This window comes from Hibiscus syriacus, unplaced genomic scaffold (assembly GCF_006381635.1).
Source record: "Hibiscus syriacus cultivar Baekdansim isolate YM2019G1 unplaced genomic scaffold, ASM638163v2 tig00110482_pilon, whole genome shotgun sequence".
Classification (NCBI taxonomy): domain Eukaryota; kingdom Viridiplantae; phylum Streptophyta; class Magnoliopsida; order Malvales; family Malvaceae; genus Hibiscus; species Hibiscus syriacus.
The window spans coordinates 3780110-3802518 of NW_024062758.1; the positions used below are offsets into that span (position 1 = coordinate 3780110).

Below are 22409 nucleotides of genomic sequence, written 5' to 3' on the forward strand. Positions count from 1 at the left end.
AATATTACATGGTTTTCATGCTTGAACCAATGATTTGATTGTTAGAGTGAAAGATGAACAAGTTGAATTTGATAATTTAAAGATAGACTTTTGTGTCAATGATGTTATAGAGTTGTTTTCAAGCTTGAATAATAATTTAAAATAAATTAAAAATGTTAAATGATGATTTGGTTAAGGTTAGGGTTTGTGGAAAAGAATGAATTTTGATTGTTTTGATATGAAATTGTTTGAGATTGTATGAAAATGATGGTAGGAACTCGAATTCATCCATATGTGTTTATTTGATAAGCTAATAGAATTATTAAATAAGCTAAGGATGCAAATTAGTGAAATTTGTTTAAATTGGTAATCTGAACAATAAGTTTATAAAATCATCATAAATTCTACAAGAATGATTAGAAAATGATTTTTATACCGTTGAATTCGTAAATCAATATAGTTTTGTTTAAAATAAACGATTATTGATGTAGAGAATTTCAAGGGGATTAATTCTCTATCTAATAGCTTAATCTAAAAATCAATCGAATAAGCGTAAAAAAATAAAATTATTACCTTGTAGCTATGGTGGTGCACGTTTTGGGCTGAAAGAAACTGAAAATTTCTGATTTTTTTAAATTAAAACATAATACACTTGATTTAATATAATATAAATGAATTTAAAATTCATTTAAGGTGAAATTATCATTTTACCCTTAATGAAACATGATAATTTCAAATTGCCATTGCATTATCATTCCTTTTAATATTCCAAAGTCAAATACGACCAAATAAAAATCCACTTTCCACCTTTGCCTTTACAAATTTTTAAAAATTGTAATTTAGTCACTACATTTTTCAATTTCAGCTAAATATGTAAAATCAAATTCAATTTCACTGATCTATATTAAATTTCAATGTTCTAAAATTTGGAAATAATATTTCCAACCTTTATATATCACCCTTCAAAATTTCGTAAAATTTCGGTTCAATCTGATTATCCGATTTTCTTTCAGATTTTACTGCTTTATAGCTTCTAAAACAAATTTCGAATCAAAATTCTGATTCTCACAAAAACGTCGTTCTTGGTGTTGAACTATTTATTTACGGGGTTAAAGTAGATAACTTTTAAAATTACTCTTTTGATCTCTGAACTTTTCCAACTTTCTACTTTAGCCACTAAACTTTCAAAAATTATGTTTTGACCATTAACCAAAATTTGGGATATTACAGGAGACTTCCTAGAGAACTCAAGAAGAGGAGACTATGGAAATAACATGTTTTCATCTTTCAGAGGAGTTGCAATTGATGATAAGAGTTCACCAAATGGTCTTCACCTACTGATAAAAGACTATCCATATGCCATTGATGGACTCTAGATTTGGTTCGCAATCGAAAAATGGGTGACTGATTATTGTTCGTTCTACTACAAGACCGACGAAATGGTTCAACAAGACTCCTAGCTTCAATCCTGGTGGAAAGAAGTCCGAGAGAAGGGGTTTTGCAACAAGAAAGACGAGCCATGGTGGCCTAAAATGCAGACTCGACAAGAGCTGATCGATTCATGCACCATTATCATATGGATAGCTTCGGCTCTCCATGCTGCAATTAACTTTGGCCAATATCCTTATGCAGGCTACCTCCCGAACCGACCAACTATAAGTCATCGGTTCATGCCCGAAGAAGGAACTCCGGAGTACGTGGAACTTGAGTCGAACCCCGAAAAGATGTTATTGAAAACAATAACTGCTCAACTGCAGACACTCCTTGGAATCTCCTTGATAGAAATCCTGTCAAGTCATTCATCGGATGAAGTTTATCTGGGGCAAAGAGACTGAATGGACATCGGATGAAAAACCGGTTGCGGCGTTTGATGAATTCGGAGAACGTCTTTCGGGGATAGAGGAACGGATTGTAGAGATGAACAACGACAAGCTATTGAAGAACCGTGTTGGTCAGGTCAATGTGCCGTACACGTTGTTGTATCCATCCAGTGAAGGAGGACTCAGGCAAGGGAATTCCAAACAGTGTCTCAATCTGAGGCTTCTCTTCAAATTCTTTTAACAAAAATCTCTAAGTTATTTTATTTAATAATACCGTTTGTAAACAAATTAATGTTCACTTTTTTTTACAAACATGTCCACACACAGACTACAACATTAACCTTGTAATCTGAATTCCTGTTTTCTATTAGACCAAAACAGATTCTTCAAATAAATGTTTGTTAATACTACAACGAATAAAATTTTATAGATATCTTGTGTCTATATAATATTCTAAGAATTTTAATTAGTTAGTTTTTGTTTGATAAATCAATAATTTAAGCGATGAAAAAATTAAAAAATATATTGAAAAATAAGTGTTGACTTTGACTTATAAATTAGTATGATCTGTTTTTTCGTACGACATACAGACGTGTACAGAGCGACAGTATGCTCCGGCCGATGTGGCTCGAATTATCAAATGTTTTCATCATATGAATAAAGAAGTAGAGAATCTTGCAGTTGCAGGCCAAGTTTTCATCATACATCAATGTTTATGGATACAAGCTACAACTTACAAGATCTATTCAGCTACAAAGAAATAATGAAAACCTCAAGGGGCTAAGCAACTAACAAGATTGAATAATCCGCTTGAGTTCTTTAGCCACCTTGATCATTGTCGGCCTCTTCTCTCCATCATTGCAGGTGCATCTGCGGAAAAGTGTGGCCAAAACCCTCAACTGCTCTGCCTCGATCGATATTCTTGGATCCACAACATTACTGAAAGTTTAAACACAGTGCTGCTCATTAGCAGCCAGTACTTCGTGTTCCCTAATAACATCACTCGGCCTCTGTCCACTTAAAAGCTCAAGTAGAAGCATTCCAAAACAATAAACATCAGCCTTGTCTGTTAAATAACCGCTGGCCACATACTCGGGAGCCGAGTACCCTATTCTCCCTATAACAGCATCCTCCACATGTGATTTCCCTCGAGGAATAGATATGAATAGTGCAAAGCTAATGAATTTGGGGACATTGTTTGGATCCAACATGATACTTGAACACTTAACGTCGCGATGGATAACCGGTCTCGAGAAGGCGGTGTGAAGATACATCACTGCATTTGCTAAATCTACTGCTATTCTCAACCTGCATTTCCGTGGCAGTACTGATTCAATATTTTTTGTAGAGATACATTGGGAAAGGATTGCTTGGCCTGAGAATTCGTAAACTATACTTGGCTTCTGTGTCTCCAAGCAGCATCCTATGACCTTCAAAACATTCTTGTTTGTGATCCGATGACAATGTCTTTGTAAGCAAAATGTTGGCACAGATTGGAAACGGGAATAACATAATTCTTCACGAATATTGGACGTTCCTTTAAAGAGCCTTTGTACAATATATAGTCAGTATCTTGCGCGATGATCCGAGTAGAATCGTAGTTGTTCGTTGCTCTCAGGAGCTCTTCTGCGGAGAAATGACGGATTGGATTGGATCTGCCATCGCAAAAGGCAACAATTTCTTCTAATAAAGCCCCTCCGTTTTTTATGAAGTTGTTTACATGTCTCTTCCTGTTGAAATGTTGATGCTCTGGCACAGTGGCCGGGCACCACTGAACGAAAACAGTGAATGGAGAAGAGAAACACAAGCTTACGGTGATAGCAAGTAAATGATATTAGATTTTTTACCAAGTATCAAAAAATGAATTACAATAGATACACCTTTAGCCATTGCAATAAGAGGCTTATATACCCCAATAAGCCTTGTTAACAAACTAACCAAAGTGTAACTACCTAATAACAAAATAACAAATACTAACTAATTTTATTATTATGATATTCTAACACTTCCCTTTCAAACCTGCAAACATCTTGTCCGAAAGATAAAACAAGTGAAAAAATTGAAATAACAGAGCTGGAAATGAAAGCAGGAAGAGAGGAATTTTCACCTGGGAGTTTCGGATGCTAAACCAAGAAATCAGACCAATTTTTGTTTGCTTGCAAATATGGAAGTCTTGCAGGTCAATGCACAAGTATTTGAGAAGAAATGCAATTGTTTATACAGGAAATTTCCAGCAACAAAGCTGGGCAACTTCCTTCAGCTTTATCCATCGTAATTACCAGGCCCAGTACTTCATTGCAAAGTGGGAGGTGCCTTGGTCCGCAACCTTTTTAGGTTTAATTACATTTTAGGTCAATCAATTTTGAAGTTGAGCAAATTAGTCCCTTCTCTCTTTTTATTTTATTTTATTTAAATACTTGTTTTTTGTCAATTTTGAACTCCGGGAAATTTGTCCCTCCTCGATTTACCAGAATTTTTAAAACACCGGTTTATGTCCTCTTGATGATTATCGATGTAACATGATCATACTATAAGGAGTATTAGTTAAGCGCCAAATTGGTAAAAACCTAGACAAGGAAAAACCTTGCCCCTCTGTGTAGTAATGAGACGCCCAACAACTTGGCATAACATTCTCATCAATGCACACATAGATTATGATAAAAAAAAAGGGTCTACATTAGTTTCTGGTTTACACACACAAAAATGTTGAAGCAGCAGAGAGCAGTTGAATATTTTCCGGGAGAATCCGTAGTCGGCAAGAACAAAATAAAAACATCTCAATTTCATTCAACCAATCGACTAATGAACAGAAGAAGCTTAATTTTGCTTTTCGGAGAACAGAAAAGAAAAAGAAGCTGAAGCACTAGGTTGACTATAGGTAACTATATTTTTCCAAAGTTATTTGTACAAACATCTGTTGATAATTCTTCCAACGCGGATTTAATATATATGTGCTGAACTTGCCATAAGCTTCGAGAGCCATTCTTCGGGTGATGTTGATGAACTTCCCTCTTGAAGGGACATGCCAGCACATTTCAACAATATTTCCTGCAAGAAATCCATATATGCCATGAATCAGAAGAATCATCGGTGTAGAATATCAGGCAACCAGAGGGTAAATTCTGAACGAGTTCTCAAATGCCTTAATCAATGAGATATTTGAAAATAATTTCTTTCCGTTTTTTATGAGCATCGTGTCCGTGGTTCTCTGACTTGATAATTCAGCAAAGCAATGTCCAAGTTCATGGCGTAGCCCGTCTGGTGGTAATTCAGTTCTCACCACACCTGAGCCTTGTCTGGGGCCAGAACCACATTGGTCACTGAAGTACCACCGATATTTTGGCCTTTAATAGGGCTCCGGTGCAACGTGAATGAATTCCGATAACGGCACCACCAACAGAGTAAAAACTGAATGTAGCAATCTTGCAAACTAAATGTAAACATGCATCATTGGACTTTCGGTCATCCGATTGGCTTGGATCTCCTTGAAACCAAGCAATATTGTAATCAAAAGCAGGTCAAAGAATCCAAGAACACATAAACTTCATAAAATCATATGATTATACCCCAAGGCCGTAAAACTTTCAGTTCCAAGCCCACCATATGATCTGGAGATTGCCTTGCCAAAGATCACTATCAGGTTTGGAGCAAATATGCACACCCACATGCATTATAATACCGCTATAATAGGACAGACATATGCAACAATGATAAATTTACTCATTTCGGAGATTTATTGACACCTGATAATCCGTCATTAGGCCAGAGTTCTCAGCTTGCTTTTTCTCCATCAGTTTATTGGCAATTTGATCCAGCAAATGATATCTGACAACCTGCAGAAACCGTAGAAGATAGAATTATTGATATTTGGAATATATCTAATGCTATATATATGTCACAGAATCTATTCTCTGTGAAATTGAATTTCAAAATAACGGATCTAGCTTATGAAGACCAGTTATGAAACGGATAGCCCCAATGTAATCAAGTAATTTTCAAATAATTTCAGTTGCCATATATACTTACCAACTTCCATGACAAGTATTAAACACAATAATAAGATTGCCAAAAAGGAGAGTGGGCGCATTCCAAATTACTAAAGATTGAAACCCAGACGAGACAGAGTGACTTTGTAGTTGATACCATTGTTAAACAAGCTCAAGCATGCAGTTTATTTTGATACCAAGAACACAACCATAAGCTCCAGTGCAACTGCCTTAAGTTAACCAATCATTATTTTATTGGGAGCACAACCAGATATAACCATTCAACAAATCAAAAGCAGAAAAGAGAATTCTTTAGTTTAGAGTCATTGACTATACCTGCACTATCTTAGCTTCTGTGTCAGGATGTAGGTACTGATGAGCTCTTTGCTTCTCTCTATTCAAGCACCAGAAAACCTAGAAAGTTAAAGAGACCATGTAATGGTTAATACTGTAAGTAGCATTTAAATGAATATAAGAAAAAGGCACTTAATTTGGGGGGAGAAACACCTTTTGAACATATTCAGCTGATGAGTCATGCAAGAGCCACTCTGATGCCACTCGAGAATAGTAACCAGAGATTTCTGTAAGCAAGATCTTCTCAAAATCTTCATAATAGTTAACCCCTCTGTCGTCACTAATTTTTACAAAGATATCCAAGACATTCCTCAGCAAGACAAAGTCGATCTGTAGTCCCTCTCGCTCCTGATTGATCTGCATGTAAAGATGAACTGGACCAAATTCCACTGGCGAAACTAAGATTTTGTGTATGCAAGCACACGGAAATTACCAAAGTTAATGAGGCCTCAATGAATCTACTGTATAACTTCTTGAAGACCTGAGATTTATATAGACCCCAAAAATTAATTTTCATCAAGAAAGCACCTACAATTCAGCTGAAAGCGTCTCAAGAATAAACATTGTTACCTACCATTTCCCTGAAACAACTAAAAGAGATGCCATTTAGTGACTCAAGCTCAATATGTTGAGGGATAAAGAAGCGATCAAGGTATTCAAAGAATCTACATAACCATCTTGCCATCAGCTTATAATTAGACCACATGACTACGAATTCTCTCAACAAATTTTCACCTTGTTTATTGATTAAATTTGGCAGTACCTGAGAGCAAAAAAGAAAAGGCATAAATACACACTCAATGCAACAGTTCCGTGTACATTGATATAGCAGTTCTACACCTTCCCTAGCTGTTTTTAAAAAGAAATATGTATTGGGGAATAGAAGCACCACAAAAGCAAGCCCAGAGAAAGCTAATACAATTGACTTCAGAATGCAACAAAACAAACTAAAGAAAAACCAGCATGATATAAGCAGTTGTAATAACTCTCTCACCTTTGAAAAGATACTCTCTTCCAAGCTGTTTCGGAATTTCTCGTAAAGCTGCATTGTTTTCTCGTTAGAGCTATGGTAAGTGCACATGAAATAAACACATCTATAGAAATTATCAAGGATGGCATTTTTGTCTGAACACTATCCTAAGTTGTGAAGGATGATATTGAAGAAGGCTAATTTAACTGAAGTAAATCCCAGTATAAAACAAAGGATACTCATAGAACCTCTGGTATTCTTCTCCAGAGAACTTTGTTTCAGGATTCCCTTCAAGAATCTTCTTTGCCTTCTCGATTGCCTCATCCATTATCATCATCCCTTCATCTAGTGGTATGTACTTTAGAATCATGTTTCCGTTCTTTGAACCTTAACTCTTAACTTCACAAATATCTGCACAACTATCAATGCCAAATTACACGAACATATAGCAAAGGAAGCGGCAGTTTCAAGTTTCAACAAATTCTGCATAATTTGCAATTACGCAAGCAACCAATATCGAAAATCAATGAACACGGATACTACTTCTCACTTTGTATTCATTAAAACAATAGCATAGGCAACACCAAAAGGTAACACATGAATCTCAATAATGCAAATCTTATTTACAAGAAAAATAAATGTCAATCAACTTTAGATGTGGTTACTGACGTCTGAAAATACCAGGACAACCCAAAAGCTTGAAATTGTAAACCGAATTTCTTTCCTTTTCCACCATTTTAGCTAAAGTCGAAACTATAGAAAAATAAAAGTTCTGAGGAATCACATAATAACAAACAAGTGAATCAACCCATAAATTTCATAGCATAAGATCAAAACTCCATAACAATAAGTCAAGGAAAAAGACAAATTATGAATAATTATAATTACAAAATATCTTCACCATCCTCTTATACTAACAAAAAACTGGAAATACCCCCAAAACTCTAACATTTAAAAAATTAAGCAAGAAAAAAAAAGATTCACGTCAAAATACATAAACCGAAGTGTGGAATCTTAAAAAGGAAATATAGAAAATACACTACGCTCTTCTATAAATAAGCAAAAAAAAGGTGAAAAATCCCAGCAAAAACCCTTATTTAAACTCAAGCATCGAACAATTAAGACGTGAAAAGATCACTAGAAAATGATTCATAAAATTTACCTGAATTTTTCAGTTTTTGTCAAGAGACATTTTGCAGGTACAAAGGAAAGTGCCAGCTTTTTCTCACACAAGTGGTTTTCTTTAGTAAAACTAGTACTTATAATTATTATATTTTATATTTTATACTAGAAACTATCATATCAGAATAAAACACTTCAAGTTTATATATATATATATATATATATATATATATATATATATATATATATATATATATATATATAGTTTATTTAATAAGTAATTATAAGTGAAATGTTAAATAAATTGTGTAAACTTTTACTATTTATGCATCAATCTTGAATTTTTTATTTTTTATTTGAAGATTATATAAAAATGTTTTTATTTATAGTTTTGGTATTGATTATCGACAATTTATATTCATTTTTTTGTTTTATTATAGTGTATTTTTATTTTTTTTTTCTTTGTTTTTTTTATTTTTAACAATTATGTCTGTATGGCACGTCTTCTTCTACCTTTGTGGTATTTTTTCTCTGTTTTTATGGCTCGTTTTCGATCGTTTGACTGTATTTTCGTTTATTTTTTCAATGTTGAATTTTGCATCGTTACGACTGATTAATATGTCGTTTTATTTGTTATTATGATGATTTTCCCTATTTTAGACCATTGGATTTGATTTGGATGCACAATTTATGTTCATAAATAATATTTTCATGTCGCTCAATTCTAATTTTTCGATTTATCAATGACCTTTCATAGTTTCATCCACTTTTGTTGTTCGATTGTTGATGCAGGCAGATATGTTCTATCTACATTTTATCGAGTTTATTTGGTTAGATTTTTTAACATTTTTCTTGTATAGTCCTTGTTATCTTAAGTGGCTAATTTTCTCGTCTTTAGAAAAATATATTTATTATGTGTTTAGTATACTATTGTAGTTATAAACTTTCATTGTAATTTAGATCTTTTGTATTTTTAATAAAATTAGTTGCTTATAAAAAAATATTTTTTATTGAATTAATATTTAAATAATTTATAAATTAAGTTTAATAAATATAATATTATATTTTAAAAGAATTTATTAAATTAATTAAAACGAATTATGAAAATAGATGTCACATATTTATTATTATTAGTTTTAAAGTGGGTAAACTAGATGATTAATCACTTAACTATGGGATGTATTTTATTTAGACCATTAAACTATAAATTTAGTCAATGAGATCACTTCATAATTACACATTTGATTATCATTATTTATACATTTTATTAACTTAATCATGTTTTTTATTTTATTTAATAAATTTAATCATCTAATCATATTGTGACACATATCATCATGTTATATATATCAACATCTAATTGAAAGAATTTTTCCTAATATTAATTTATTTAATTCAATAGGGTTGCTATTAAACCAATAAGCTTAGACATCATATATTTTAGGGAAAAAGTAATATTTAGTTTTAAAATTGGTATTTTTTATTAATTTTTTTTGAATAATTTTTAATCCATGATAATTCTTGGATTTAAATTTTGGTATTTCAATTACGCGGCATAATCTCATGAGGGTAGAGTCGATTACAGTTGACGATGTCAGAAGGAGAGGACGCCCAAGGCGGAAATGGGAAGACTGCTTGAGATCTGATTTGAAGGATTTAGCCCTTATCGAGGACATGACTTCTTATAGGAAAGTATGGAGACTTAAGACCAGGGTAGCCGAATAGTACGGGTCTCAGCTATAGGGTGTAACATATCTGTCTTCTTTTTAATGCCTTTGTAGTAATTTCCATGACTTCTACTTTATATACGTTTCTGTCAATGGAATTTATGAAGGCTTTGAACGAGGGTAGCGGAGTAGTGTTGCCTTAGTTTAGGTGTTAACCCATTTGATTTTATTCATTCTCGTAGCTTGCTATCGTTGACTACTGTGTATCATTCTCTTCAGGTTTCCTCTTTTTAACTTTAGCCGGCTCTTACGTTTTCTGTATATATGTAGAGATTTTTATGCAGGGATTTATTTGCATGGATTACTTATCATTACAGACGCGCATATGAAGACAACATATGAAGACTGTTCAACTATGTATTTATTTATTTATTACATGCATTGAATTTTATCTTTACTTTTAACTTTCTGACTGTCGGAGGTCTTTTTACGGAAGCTGCTCTCAACCTGGCGTTGGGGGCAGCCTACTACCCTACCTCCCCCTTACCCTATTGCATATGGGAATAGGGTTTTGTTGTTGTATTAAAGTGAGAATTGATAAATTTAAAGGTTAATATAGAAAAGAAAAATCAAGGACCAAGTTGAAAAAAATGTTAAATCCAGAGATTACAACTTACTTTATCTCAATAATACAATTGGTTCAACTCATAGAACATGTATATTGATGAAATAATTCATATGAAATATATTGAATAAAGGCAAAATTTGTAATCCAGTTAGCTCTATTAATAACACCAATTTAACTGCTTAACTAATCTCTATTCGTTCACCTAATAAATAATAATAATAATAAGCTATTATATATTAAAATTTTAATATTAATTTTCTTACAAAAAGGTAAAATGATGCCAATTAAATAAAACTTATACTGTGGCCTAAAATTTAAAAAAAATAAAAAAGTGTTCAGTTTTAATTATGGACATATTGAATGATGTTGATTAAAATCACTTTTATAAACTATTTGAGTTAAATTTTAAAATATTTTTAACGAATTTATTTTTCATTAACATTATTTTTATAAAGCCTTAGAAGAATAATATAAAATAACCTATTTAACCATCTTTTATTATAAAATCCCTAAATATAATATAGTATTTATTTATTTTTCTTAAAACACAATTTATTTATTTATTTATTTATTTTAACTTATAGTAAAAGCTTTTGTAAGCACGAAGAACACTTTTCTTTTACTCCTCCACCCCCCCCCCCTCTCTCTCTCTCGCTCTCGCTTTATATACCACCAACACACACTATACATACAAATACACTAGGATTTCTTCTTTTTCACCACTCCATGTGAAACAAAACAAAGCCTTAATACCTCTTCAACCCAGGTATTGTATTAAACTCTTCAATCTCCATCACATATGTTTAATTTATTTTATTGTAGATATTAGTTTCAAAACTCAGAGACCAACCGCTTGTTTCTTTTGTGTAGTTTTTCCTGTTTATGTTCGTGTCATTTTTCGGTATACAGAAATGTTTTGATTCAAAATAGGTATGAATCAATGCAAAACATAGCTACCCATTTGCCCAGGTTCCTACTTTCACGTTTACTTTTGACGTTTCAAAGCTTTTTGTTCTTTCCCAGGGGAAGATTAAGTGTATTTCGTTTTTTTTTTTTTGCTTTGTTCATGATATTTTGTTCCTTTAGGATCATATCGAATTTTTTCTTATGATTGTTGGGTTACTTGTATTTACTTTCGATGTTATCGTTTTTTACTGTGTTTTTTTCCTTTTCCCCTATGTCAAATGTTTTCTTTTGCATGACTTCTTGTTTCGGATTTCAACTTCCAAATGTTGTTTAGATTAGCTTTGAATGGTGAATTGTATTTGCTAAAAGGATCTGGGGATGGTGATCCTGTTGTAAGCTGCAGTGTTAAATGTTTTCAACACTTTTTTTATGTGTTTCTCTAAAGTGGGATTCTTTAGGTTTCTGCTTATGTTTCCTATATCTGCATTTTGTTTGTGTCTGGTTAATACGTGCTCGTGTTGTGATATACGAATGGAGGGAGCATGAATGGGGTTTTGATTAGTTGTTTATCTTTCTTCTGGTTAAAGATTGATTCTTTAAGCTGCTTGAATCCTAATGATCTCCTTTTTCTTCGGTTTGACAGAGAGCAAAATGATTCATCAACTATGCATCCCTTTGTTTGAACTATTTCTCAAATATTGTGTCTTTTGGCACTTTTGAAGAACCATCCTTCAATGCTTCGATTTATTTCAATTTCTTTGGCAGACATTCTTTCTTTTGAAATCCGAGTACTGATCTAAGTAGCCATGTTCGACTCTCATGGTTTAAATTTCTTACTTGTATTCTTTCCGCAGATGGAAAATGTTATGTTGGATCCTAACTGCAACCTCATTGAAGAAACTCCTCCTGAGCTGTTGCTTCCCCCAGATTCTCCTGATATAAGTGATATATTCGGTGATCCACGGTTAAGTCCGAGAGTTGGTAACAAATACCAGGTGGAAATTCCTCCCATGGTAAAAGGAACTGAGCATCTTTCGCTTTTGATGGACCCTGTTGACTCAGATGGCATTCCTTATCTTGTCCATTCCTTTCTATTAGGCTTACCACTTCCTGTCACGTGGACACATGATGAAGAAGATATCGATTATGAGGAGGAAGGCAAAGGAGGTTCATGTAAGCCCAATGATGGAACTAAGGTGGATGAGTCTATCAAATCTTGGAAGTGCAGAAAGGGACACATTTCCAAGAGGAAGATAAATTCCGAATCAAGTCTTGATGTCTCTGATGCTAGGTTGGTAAACAAAAAGGAATCGAATGCAGACAACCTTGAATGTGGAATGTCAAACAAAACCAACCTATTTCGACCGTTGGAAGTTAAAAGCTCTCATCTAGTTCCTGGTGTGGCAGGTGATTCCTGGAGCAATGCAGAAGTGGATGGTTTTCTTCTTGCTTTATACATATTCGGGAAGAATTTTGGGCAGATAAAGCGATTCATCAACAACAAGGACATGGGGGATATATTATCATTTTATTATGGGGCATTTTATAGGTCTGATGGATATCACAGATGGTCAGATGGCCAAAAGAGAAGTCGCCGAAAAATTGTGTATGGACGGAAAATCTTTACTGGCTGGAGGCAACAGGAATTGTTATCTCGTTTACTTGCCCATGTCCCAGATGAATTACAAAATAATTTGCTGGAGGTAAACCTTGTTTATCACTCAGATTTCATTTAGAAAAGCTCACAAGTGAATTACAAAATAATCTTACATTTATAACATGTTTTGCTGTTTATTGATGTTGGACATTTGTTTTCTATGTTAGCTTTTCAATATGTTCGACTAGGAATATAAGATTCTCGAGCTAATCGTTTACTGTGGCAGGTATCTAAGTCGTTTTTGGAGGGGAAAACTTCGCTTGAAAATTATGTCTGCCATTTGAAGACTACTGTTGGATTATCTGATCTTGTAGAAGCTGTAGGTATTGGGAAGGGGAAGACAGATCTTACAGACCTGGCCATGGAGCCTCTGAAGGCAACTCAAGTTTCCCCCGAAATACCATCTGGGAAGGCTTGCTCATCTCTTACATCTAGTGACATCATCAGATTTTTAACTGGAGGTTTTCGATTGAGCAAAGCTCGTTGCAACGATATTTTTTGGGAAGCAGTTTGGCCACGTTTGCTTGCACGAGGGTGGCACTCTGAGCAGCCTAAGAATCGATGCTCTGTTGGTTCCAAACATTATCTAGTTTTTCTTATGCCGGGAGTGAAGAAGTTCTCGAGAAGGAAACTTGTTAAAGGAAATCACTACTTTGATTCTGTTAGTGATGTTTTGAGCAAAGTTGCATCTGAACCAACACTTATCGAGCTTGATTCTGAAGGAGATTGTATGAGGAGCTGCAATGAAGAAAATGCGGGGATTCTCGGGGAGTCATTGGATCAAGATGATGCTGCCTATCATAAGCCTTGTTATCTCAAGCCCAGAGTCTCCATTTACAGTTCTAACCATATGAAGTTCACAGTTGTTGATTCCAGTTTGATCCATGGAGGAAAAGCATCCAAAATGAGAGAACTGAGATATTCACCAATTGATTTGATGTTTACTTCAAAACCGATTCACAAGAATGCTCGAGATTTAGAACAGGTAAATGCTAATCATATGCTGTCAAAATGTGATAAGCGTGTTACGAAGGCTCGCCGTTGTGAGGGTATAGTGGCTAGCTCTACTGAACACCACATGAAATTTACCATTGTGGATACCAGTTTGCTACATGGAGGAAAATCATCCCACGTAAAAGAACTCAGATGTTTACCGGTTAAGTTTGAAATTTCTTCCAAAATTATTAGATCTTCCAAAATTGCAGTCAGACTATCAAGTCATGGTTCAGTTGCCACTGATACAAAACCTAGTAGTGAGTCAATTGCTGCTGATAATGTTGTGAAAGGTGAAGGCAAAGATGAAAATGACATTTCAAATCAAGATCTGAGGAACTCATATATTGCAGACCAGAATTTGTCGATTGACCAAGACAAGAAGACCGATGCATCAGAAGATGCTAGGTCAAAGAGGATAATAAAGCACCATTTCAGTCGAAGATCTAAACCGAGCCCTTCTGTTAGTTTGACTCCTGAAGAACGAAAGAAACTAACTAGTATTAATAAAGTGGCAAGCTACCTAACCGAGAATTTAGCTTCTCCAATGAAACAAAAAACATTACTTGCTTGTGCTAAGTCGGAAGGAAGTGATCTTGTGGAGAATATCCCTAGCTATCCAATTGATCTAATTTCTCCCATGAAGAGACGGAGATTAAATGCTAGTACTAAGACCAAAGAAAGTTATCTTTCTGAGAAGTCTTATGTTGGCATTAATGAACAAATGGGGGTATGTCATGCCTTAAATTCTAAAGATGAAGGCAGCACTGATGTCCTACATGCGAGTCATTTTCAAGAGAAAGTATTGTTTCTTAACTCTTCTGCTGAAGGCAATCCACAATCCACAGAGACTTCTCAAGGATGTAATGAGAAGCTTCCATCCCTGTCATCAATAGGTTCAGACCCGCCCCTGTTCCCACTGTATGATCGGAATGGTGGACCAGGAAGCACTGAAGCTGATGGCAGACAATTCATTGTTTTGAATAATTATGCTGATCTGAAAACCACTCCTAATGATTGTCTGGAAGAGCAGCAAGCAAGAGTGAATCTCCGGAGGCAAAGCAAAAGAAGCAGGCCATTGACCACTAGAGTGTTGGAAGCTCTCGAGAGTGGGTTCTTCAAAGTGAAGAAGACGCAAAAAGTGAGAGACGTTCAGGCACTGGCAATCCAATTTTCAAGTCCTACCCGAAGGGTACGCAGTGGAGTCAAAGCATCAACGCGTGCAGACGTTGTTAAAACTGCAGATGCCAAGGAAGAAAAAGACCAAGATGGTGCATTTATTTGTTCTAAAGATATCATGAGCCAACCTCCTCAAGTGGATCACTAATATTTTACAATCTTTGGGGTTTCACAACATCATGAAGTTCTTATCGGCGACAAACCGATGTATCCATTTACAGATATTTTTTGGTCCATCGGTCTGATATTTTGCTGGTCCAACTGTGATGGATGCCTTAGACATCTATGATAAAGGAAAGGCTGAGCAGTGGTGCATGCCTTTATTCTTCTGTCTACCTTCAGAAAAATGAAACATCAGCTTTTGGTTTATCACCAATAGAGGCCCTTTCTGGACCTTCGAGATGCATCGGTAACCCGATGAGAGTCGAGGAAGAGGGTAACCCTATTCAATGCATGCACGTAGTGGAAGATTTCCAGAAACTTTTATTCATTTTTGTATCTTTTACTGCCCATTTACATCATGGAATGGAAGGTTCCTTTTAACAGCTTGTGAATGTGAATGTAGTTTTTTCATGGTATTTTTATTCTTCTTCCACTCATGGATTTATGAAAGCTGTTTGAACTGTTCATCTTTAATTAGTCATAAATTCAGTTTTACTATATAAGACGTGTGAGATTCTTTAATTAGTTTATATGAATGATTTTTTTTCTTTAAAAAAATCAAATTTTAAAATCAGAATTTAATTATAAGTTTTCATGACTTAAAGTATAATTTTTATAATATATTAATTTAAAACTTCGTATTAGGGATGGAAAACGGGCGACGAGGCGAGTGCGGATACCCCTTCCTTTATCCTCATACCTAATTAATATTTTTGTATCCACTACTTACCCACTTTCATAACAATTTTTTTATAAATAATTATGACTTTATTTTGGTAAATTCAGATTTTCGTTTAATTTGAAAATTTAGAGTCGTCATCGACCTTTAGGTTAGGTAGGTCGAATACCTAAAAACGTCTTTTAATTTTTTTTTAAAAAAAATCATTTTTAAGACGAAAATTTGTCTACATTTACCAAAGATTCATTTTTAAATATTCGAGAGTCGGTTATGCATGAGGAAGGGTGAGCACCTCCATAGTGCCTAAAATTGATACCCTCGATTATACATTGTCTAAGTAGTGGAGTTTTACAAATTTAAATTCAAAATTTAAATTACGATCCTCTTCATTTCGATGAAATTTTAAAAAAGAGTGAATTTCTTTTTAAAATATTTGATTCGATGAAAGTGATTTAATTCACTTGGTTTATTTAAGAAGAATGTCCTCTTATTACTAGAATTAATATAAATTGAAATCCAATTATTTTGGAGCAATTTCGCTAACCCACGACGACATTGCCTTTGGATATTCTTTGAAACATATAAACAAATGTATGATTTATGAATGTAGCAATAATAAGTGATATACATAAGATATGAGTGAAATGTCAATCGAATGTGACAAATGAACAAAATACAACGATATTAAACGATGATAATTGAATAAAATAACTAAAAATGAAGAATAAAAGGGATCCACAAAATAAATGAAATGATAAAAAATAATAATAAAGCAAATAAATATTTATAGTTATTACAATAAAAAAATTTAATCAATATTTAATTATTAAAATAACTTCCTTATATGAAACATAAAAAAATGCTTTTATTCAAAATAACATATCCTATAATAAAATATAAGCAAATATTGAATAACTATAAGATATCGGTTTCATTCGAATAATCTTTGGAAGGGCACTCTAAATTTTTGGAGGTATTCTATAGGTTAGTTGAGCAATCGGATATTTTATAACTTTCCAAAATATCAAATAAGTTTCCTCGTTAAAAATATATCATATAGACATTCCAGTATATAAAAAGAATTATTCTTATTAAAATATATGTGTCTATTTTTAAAGCATAAAAAAAAGGGAAAATGCAATAAATATATTATTAAAGTAAAATAAAACCTGACAGGTCATTTTAAAATTGGTCCATTATATATATAAAAACACATATATAATAATGTAAGGAAAGTAATTAAAATTTAGATAGAATGCGGAGGTATAATTAATGCATATATAATGGTAACGTAAATATGTATGCAAACAATTAGTAATAAATAGGTAAATACTAAAAGGATCAAAATAGGAATATAAAAGAGTAAGTTAATGCAAATGTACATTACAATGGAAAGTAAATTTAAAGTAATTACATGCAAATAAAGGGGGGAAAAGTAAATGACACTTTAATGGAGGGAAAAAAACAACTTTGACTAATTGAATAAAAGTTAAATGTATAAGATTATGCTAAACGAGCAAATAAATAAAAAAAATAAAAAAAATTAAGTAGCAATGAAATAAAAACTATAATATTAAAAGGTTATATGCTAAAATTAAATGAAGAGTAAATGTTAATACCAAAATGTAAATTACAGAAATTTAAGGCATGTAAATTTAAAGACTGATAATTTTAATTACATTAAATTAAAGGGATTGAAATACAAATCAAAATTATATTAAGGAACAAATTGGAATTTAATACTGAAAGCAAGGATTAATTATACAAATAACATAATCTAAACAATGATCAAAATGAAGAAATCATAAACTAACACTTGAAATAAAAAATATTAACAAAACAAGACTATATATACTGAATAGTGACTAAAACATAAACCTATGAAATTGCAAGAAAAATGCGGAAAAAGAAGAAAACAAAAAACTAAAATGAGATAACATTCCATTAGGACTAAAATGAACACACGAAAAAATTAGAGACCAAATAAGGATATCAAAGAAACTAGATTTCGGGACAAGATTGCATGCATTAAACATTTAAGGGCCAAATTACAAAGAACAAAACTCGGCTTATATGTAATTAAGAACCAAAATGTAAAGCACGCAACATATATGAGCCAAAATGTAACAAATAAGAACCTATAGTGACTGATGGAAGGTTTATCCCCTAAAGGCTCCACATGCACGGGTATGAGGGGTCAAAACGGCGTCATTTTGATTTATCCATAAATACTTTTTTCATTTTTTCATTTTCTCTTTCCCTCCCCATTCTATCGTCTCTCTCAAATTTCAACCATTTGATTATATATAAATCAATTTTATCAAATATTTTAAACAACAAATTGAACCAACATAGCTTTTAAGATGATACTCCTTTCTTAGGAATTTATATTCTACAATATCTTTTCAAAATTTAAAAACGTAATGTTTTGACAAAATTTAATAAAATTCAAATATAGAAATTGAATCTTTATAAAACGCTAGTATGAACATATTTTATATCAATTTTTAGTAAATTGTGTATTTAGTACTTAAACTATCAGTTTTGATCTGTTTTAGTACATAAACATTCATTTTTTTCAAAATCATACCTAATGTTTAATTTTTATTTCATTTTAGTATCCCGTCGTTAAAAACTTAACGTGTTTAATACCTAAATTATCAATTTTGGTCCCATTTAGTACCTAAACTTTCAAAAATTTTCAAAACTTAACGTTAAATTTTAAACGATATACTAAAATGAAACAAAAATTAAATTTTAAGTATGGTCTTAAAAAAATAAAAGTTTAAGTATTAAAATGTATCAAAACTGATAATTTAGATACTAAAATACTAATTTACTCCTCTTTTGTGCACTGCAAGGTACTAATGAAAGATACTATGATGCCACTACCGTAGATGTGCAACTGCTTAACTTCAACTTAGAGTTTTGAGTTAAAATTCTCATATATCCTTCATTTTAAATTAATTCTTAAATTTTTAATATTTTCATTTAATCCTTAAACTATGGTTATCACTTTACATTAATCTTCAAACTTTTGAACATTTCATTTTTATTCTTATGACCTTCATTCTAAATTGGTCCCTAAACTTTTTAAAAATTTCAATTTCATCTGAAACAATACGTATATACTAATCACATCCCTTTTTAATAAAATCTTTGTGTGAAGTTATATTATTATTTATTTTAAAAAATAAAATTTAGGTTAAACTATGTCTAAAACTAATTACATATTTGGATGACTTTGTAGATGAAATTGAAAGATTTAAGAGTTTGGTGACCAATTTTGGAATGAGTGTCATAGTTTGGGGATGAAGTTGAAATGTTCAAAAGTTTAAGAATTAATTTAAAATGAAAATCATAGTTTAAAGATGAAATTAAAATATTTAAAAGTTTAAAGACTAACTTTAAAAATCACAGTTTCATAACATATGATACAATTAACTCTAGAAATATTATATTTTACTATCTTTTTATTTGGATAAACTACGCTTATCACTGAACTTTTTAAAGTATTTTCATTTTTATCACTTAACTTTTAAAATTTACATTACAATCATAATTATTTTTGATTAAGCTAATGTGATTATAAAGTAGTATTTGTTCTAAATAGTCTCAATCATTTGACAATGAACGTTCAATCACCCTGCTATAGTAGTGACTGCTCAAACTCAAAATCTCTAGGAACAACAACGAGATAAGTTAATTCATACTACAATCATAGAATAAATTTTTTTATTGCTTTCGTTACAGTTATTATCATTAATTATTGTTAATAAAATTAACGTGACACGTAAAAAGGTGAAGGAAGAAAAAGATTTCCTTTTCGTTTCTAAAACACTATCCTGTACTCATATTTGAATGATCTCTCGTATACATATTCAGACATCAAGAGAAAAAGTTTATACTTGATCATATCATATACTGAGAATACATTGAAAAAAGCAACAAAATTCTATTTTACAATTCATCAGTAGGTTCCTCATATGCTGATCCACTCGAACCTCCACTTCTTTCATAAACTTGTTTTATGATTGGATTACACACTGCTTCAACCTCCATAAGTTTCTCATCGAAATCTTCTCTCTCCGTTTTGATTATCATCTAACCATTCAAGAGCTTCTTTCAATGTGTTTTCCATCTTCTCTTTGTCCTCGGAATCGATCTTGTCTCCAAGCTTGTCCTTGTCATCTATGCTGCTCCTCATGTTGTATATGTATGTCTCAAGCTTGTTCCTGGAATCAATCCTTTCCCTTACTTTCCGGTCCTCTTCGGCGAATTCCTCGGCTTCCTTCACCATCCTTTCGATCTCTTCCTGGCTGAGACGCCCCTTCTCGTTGGTTATCGTGATTGATTGCGAATTCTTTGCCGCTTTGTCCTCTGCTGTCACATGGAGGATGCCATTGGCATCAACCTCAAACGTGACTTCAATTTGAGTAACTCCCCTGAAACCAAAAACACAAATGGTTACTACCACGAAACAGTTGAAAAACAATGTGATGATCGTATTTCGAATATCAGACTCACCTTGGAGCCGGTGGAATACCGGTCAAATCGAATCTTCCGAGTTCACGGCAATCTTTTGTTAAGCTTCTTTCTCCATCGTAAACCTGGAAGTTCATAAATGCAACCAGCGTTAGTTATCAACGAATTCAAAAGGCAAGATTTGTTTGCCATTTCCATTGATTGATTTACCTTGATGGAAACTGTGGATTGCTGGTCTTGATATGTGGTGAAAGTCTGAGATTTTTTAACTGGGATGACAGTGTTCCTCGGGATCAACTTAGTCATAACACCACCAACTGTTTCAATGCCAAGACTCAAAGGAGCAACATCAAGAAGAAGAATGTCTGCAAAAACAACAAAGCTTGTTAATGGTCAATAAAGATTCCAGATTCAATACAATGTAGTGCAAAATCAATGAGAAAGAAGCAATACCCTTGGTTTCTTCTCCGCCTTCGCCGCTTAAAATTCCACCCTGAACCGCCGCACCATAGGCTACCGCCTCGTCTGGATTGATACCCTTGTTGGGTTCTTTACCATCAAACAAGTCCTTCAACAACTGTTGGACCTTGGGGATTCGAGTACTGCCTCCAACAAGGACAATTTCATTAATATCAGACTTCTTCAAATTTGCATCCTGCAAAGCCTTCTTCACCGGTCCTAAAGTTTTCTTAAACAAGTCCATGTTCAACTCTTCAAATCTTGCTCTTGTCAATGGCTCAGAGAAATCAACCCCATCAAACAACGTCTCGATCTCGACTCTAACTTGATGTTGGCTACTCAAAGCTCTCTTGGCTCGTTCACATTCCCGGCGAAGCTTCCCTAAAACCTTGTTATCTTTGCTAATATCTTTGTTATATTTCTTCTTGATCAACTTGATGAAATAGTCCATCACTCTATGATCAAAATCTTCCCCTCCCAAATGGGTGTCTCCACTTGTTGAGAGAGCCTCAAAGACTCCGTTATCGATGGTTAAGATACTAACATCAAATGTACCACCACCAAGATCATAAACCAAGATGTTCTTCTCTCCCCCTTTCTTACCTAATCCATAGGCAATGGCTGCAGCTGTTGGCTCATTGATGATCCGAGCCACATTTATCCCGGGAATGGTGCCTGCATCCTTAGTAGCCTGCCTTTGTGCATCATTGAAATATGCTACAAAACAAAACCTAGAATTCATTAAACCATATTCAATTAATGGTTCTATAGTTCATATGAAAGAGGTAGTGGACGTTTTAATTGTACCAGGAACAGTAATAACAGCATCCTTCATCTTCTTCCCCAAGTAAGCTTCAGCTGTTTCCTTCATCTTTGTTAAGATCATAGCACTGATTTCCTCAGGGCTGAAAACTTTGGTCTCGCCTTTAACCTTGACTTGAATGTATGGCTTACCATCTTTGTTAACGACCTTGTAAGGCAAGAACTTAGTATCTCTTTGAACCTCTGGATAATTGAATCTGTCATTAAATCAAACACATAAAGTTCAATTCATCTCCAGAAGTAGAAAAAAATGGAAACAAGTCAACAATAATCAAACTAGTTTAACAAAAGAGTTTAAAACTTGCTTTCTTCCGATGAGACGTTTAACATCAAAGATGGTACGTTCTGGATTGAGAGCCGCTTGATTCTTGGCGGCTTCTATGATCAAACGCTCTGAATCAGTGAATGCAACCCATGATGGGGTGATTCGATTCCCTTGATCGTTGGCTATAATCTCCATGTGGCCGTTCTTATAAACACCCACACAAGAGTACGTTGTCCCCAGGTCGATTCCGATCACAGTTCCTACCTTCGGTTCACT

The 22409-nt window shown here is 33.3% G+C and overlaps 2 protein-coding genes and 2 pseudogenes across 4 annotated transcripts; 1 reads left to right on the forward strand and 3 right to left on the reverse strand.

Annotated features, from left to right (window-relative positions):
• Positions 1-2468: 2468 nt before the first annotated feature.
• Positions 2469-4069, reverse strand: LOC120128680 (annotated as a pseudogene).
• Positions 4070-4505: 436 nt separating this feature from the next.
• LOC120128701 (cullin-1-like) lies at positions 4506-8351 on the reverse strand. 3 transcript variants are annotated; one of them, XM_039146329.1, is made up of 9 exons: positions 8272-8351; positions 7349-7528; positions 7134-7233; positions 6714-6902; positions 6573-6620; positions 6293-6496; positions 6122-6199; positions 5543-5632; positions 4506-4847 (listed from the first exon to the last, which is right to left on the reverse strand). In XM_039146329.1, exons 2-9 carry the CDS (start codon positions 7477-7479, stop codon positions 4740-4742), a joined length of 948 nt encoding a protein of 315 aa, XP_039002260.1. In that variant the 5' UTR covers positions 7480-7528; positions 8272-8351; the 3' UTR covers positions 4506-4739. The 3 variants fall into 3 exon arrangements, with proteins under 3 accessions (XP_039002260.1, XP_039002261.1, XP_039002262.1); XM_039146330.1 differs by having other exon boundaries at positions 7349-7520; positions 8272-8348; XM_039146331.1 differs by having other exon boundaries at positions 7349-7508; positions 8272-8333.
• Positions 8352-11172: 2821 nt separating this feature from the next.
• LOC120128780 lies at positions 11173-15803 on the forward strand. Its single transcript, XM_039146413.1, has 3 exons — positions 11173-11292; positions 12287-13135; positions 13316-15803. The coding sequence occupies exons 2-3, from the start codon at positions 12287-12289 to the stop codon at positions 15407-15409; spliced, it is 2943 nt and encodes a 980-aa protein (XP_039002344.1). The 5' UTR covers positions 11173-11292; the 3' UTR covers positions 15410-15803.
• Positions 15804-20062: 4259 nt separating this feature from the next.
• On the reverse strand, positions 20063-22198 carry LOC120128681 (annotated as a pseudogene).
• Between the last annotated feature and the right edge of the window lie 211 nt (positions 22199-22409).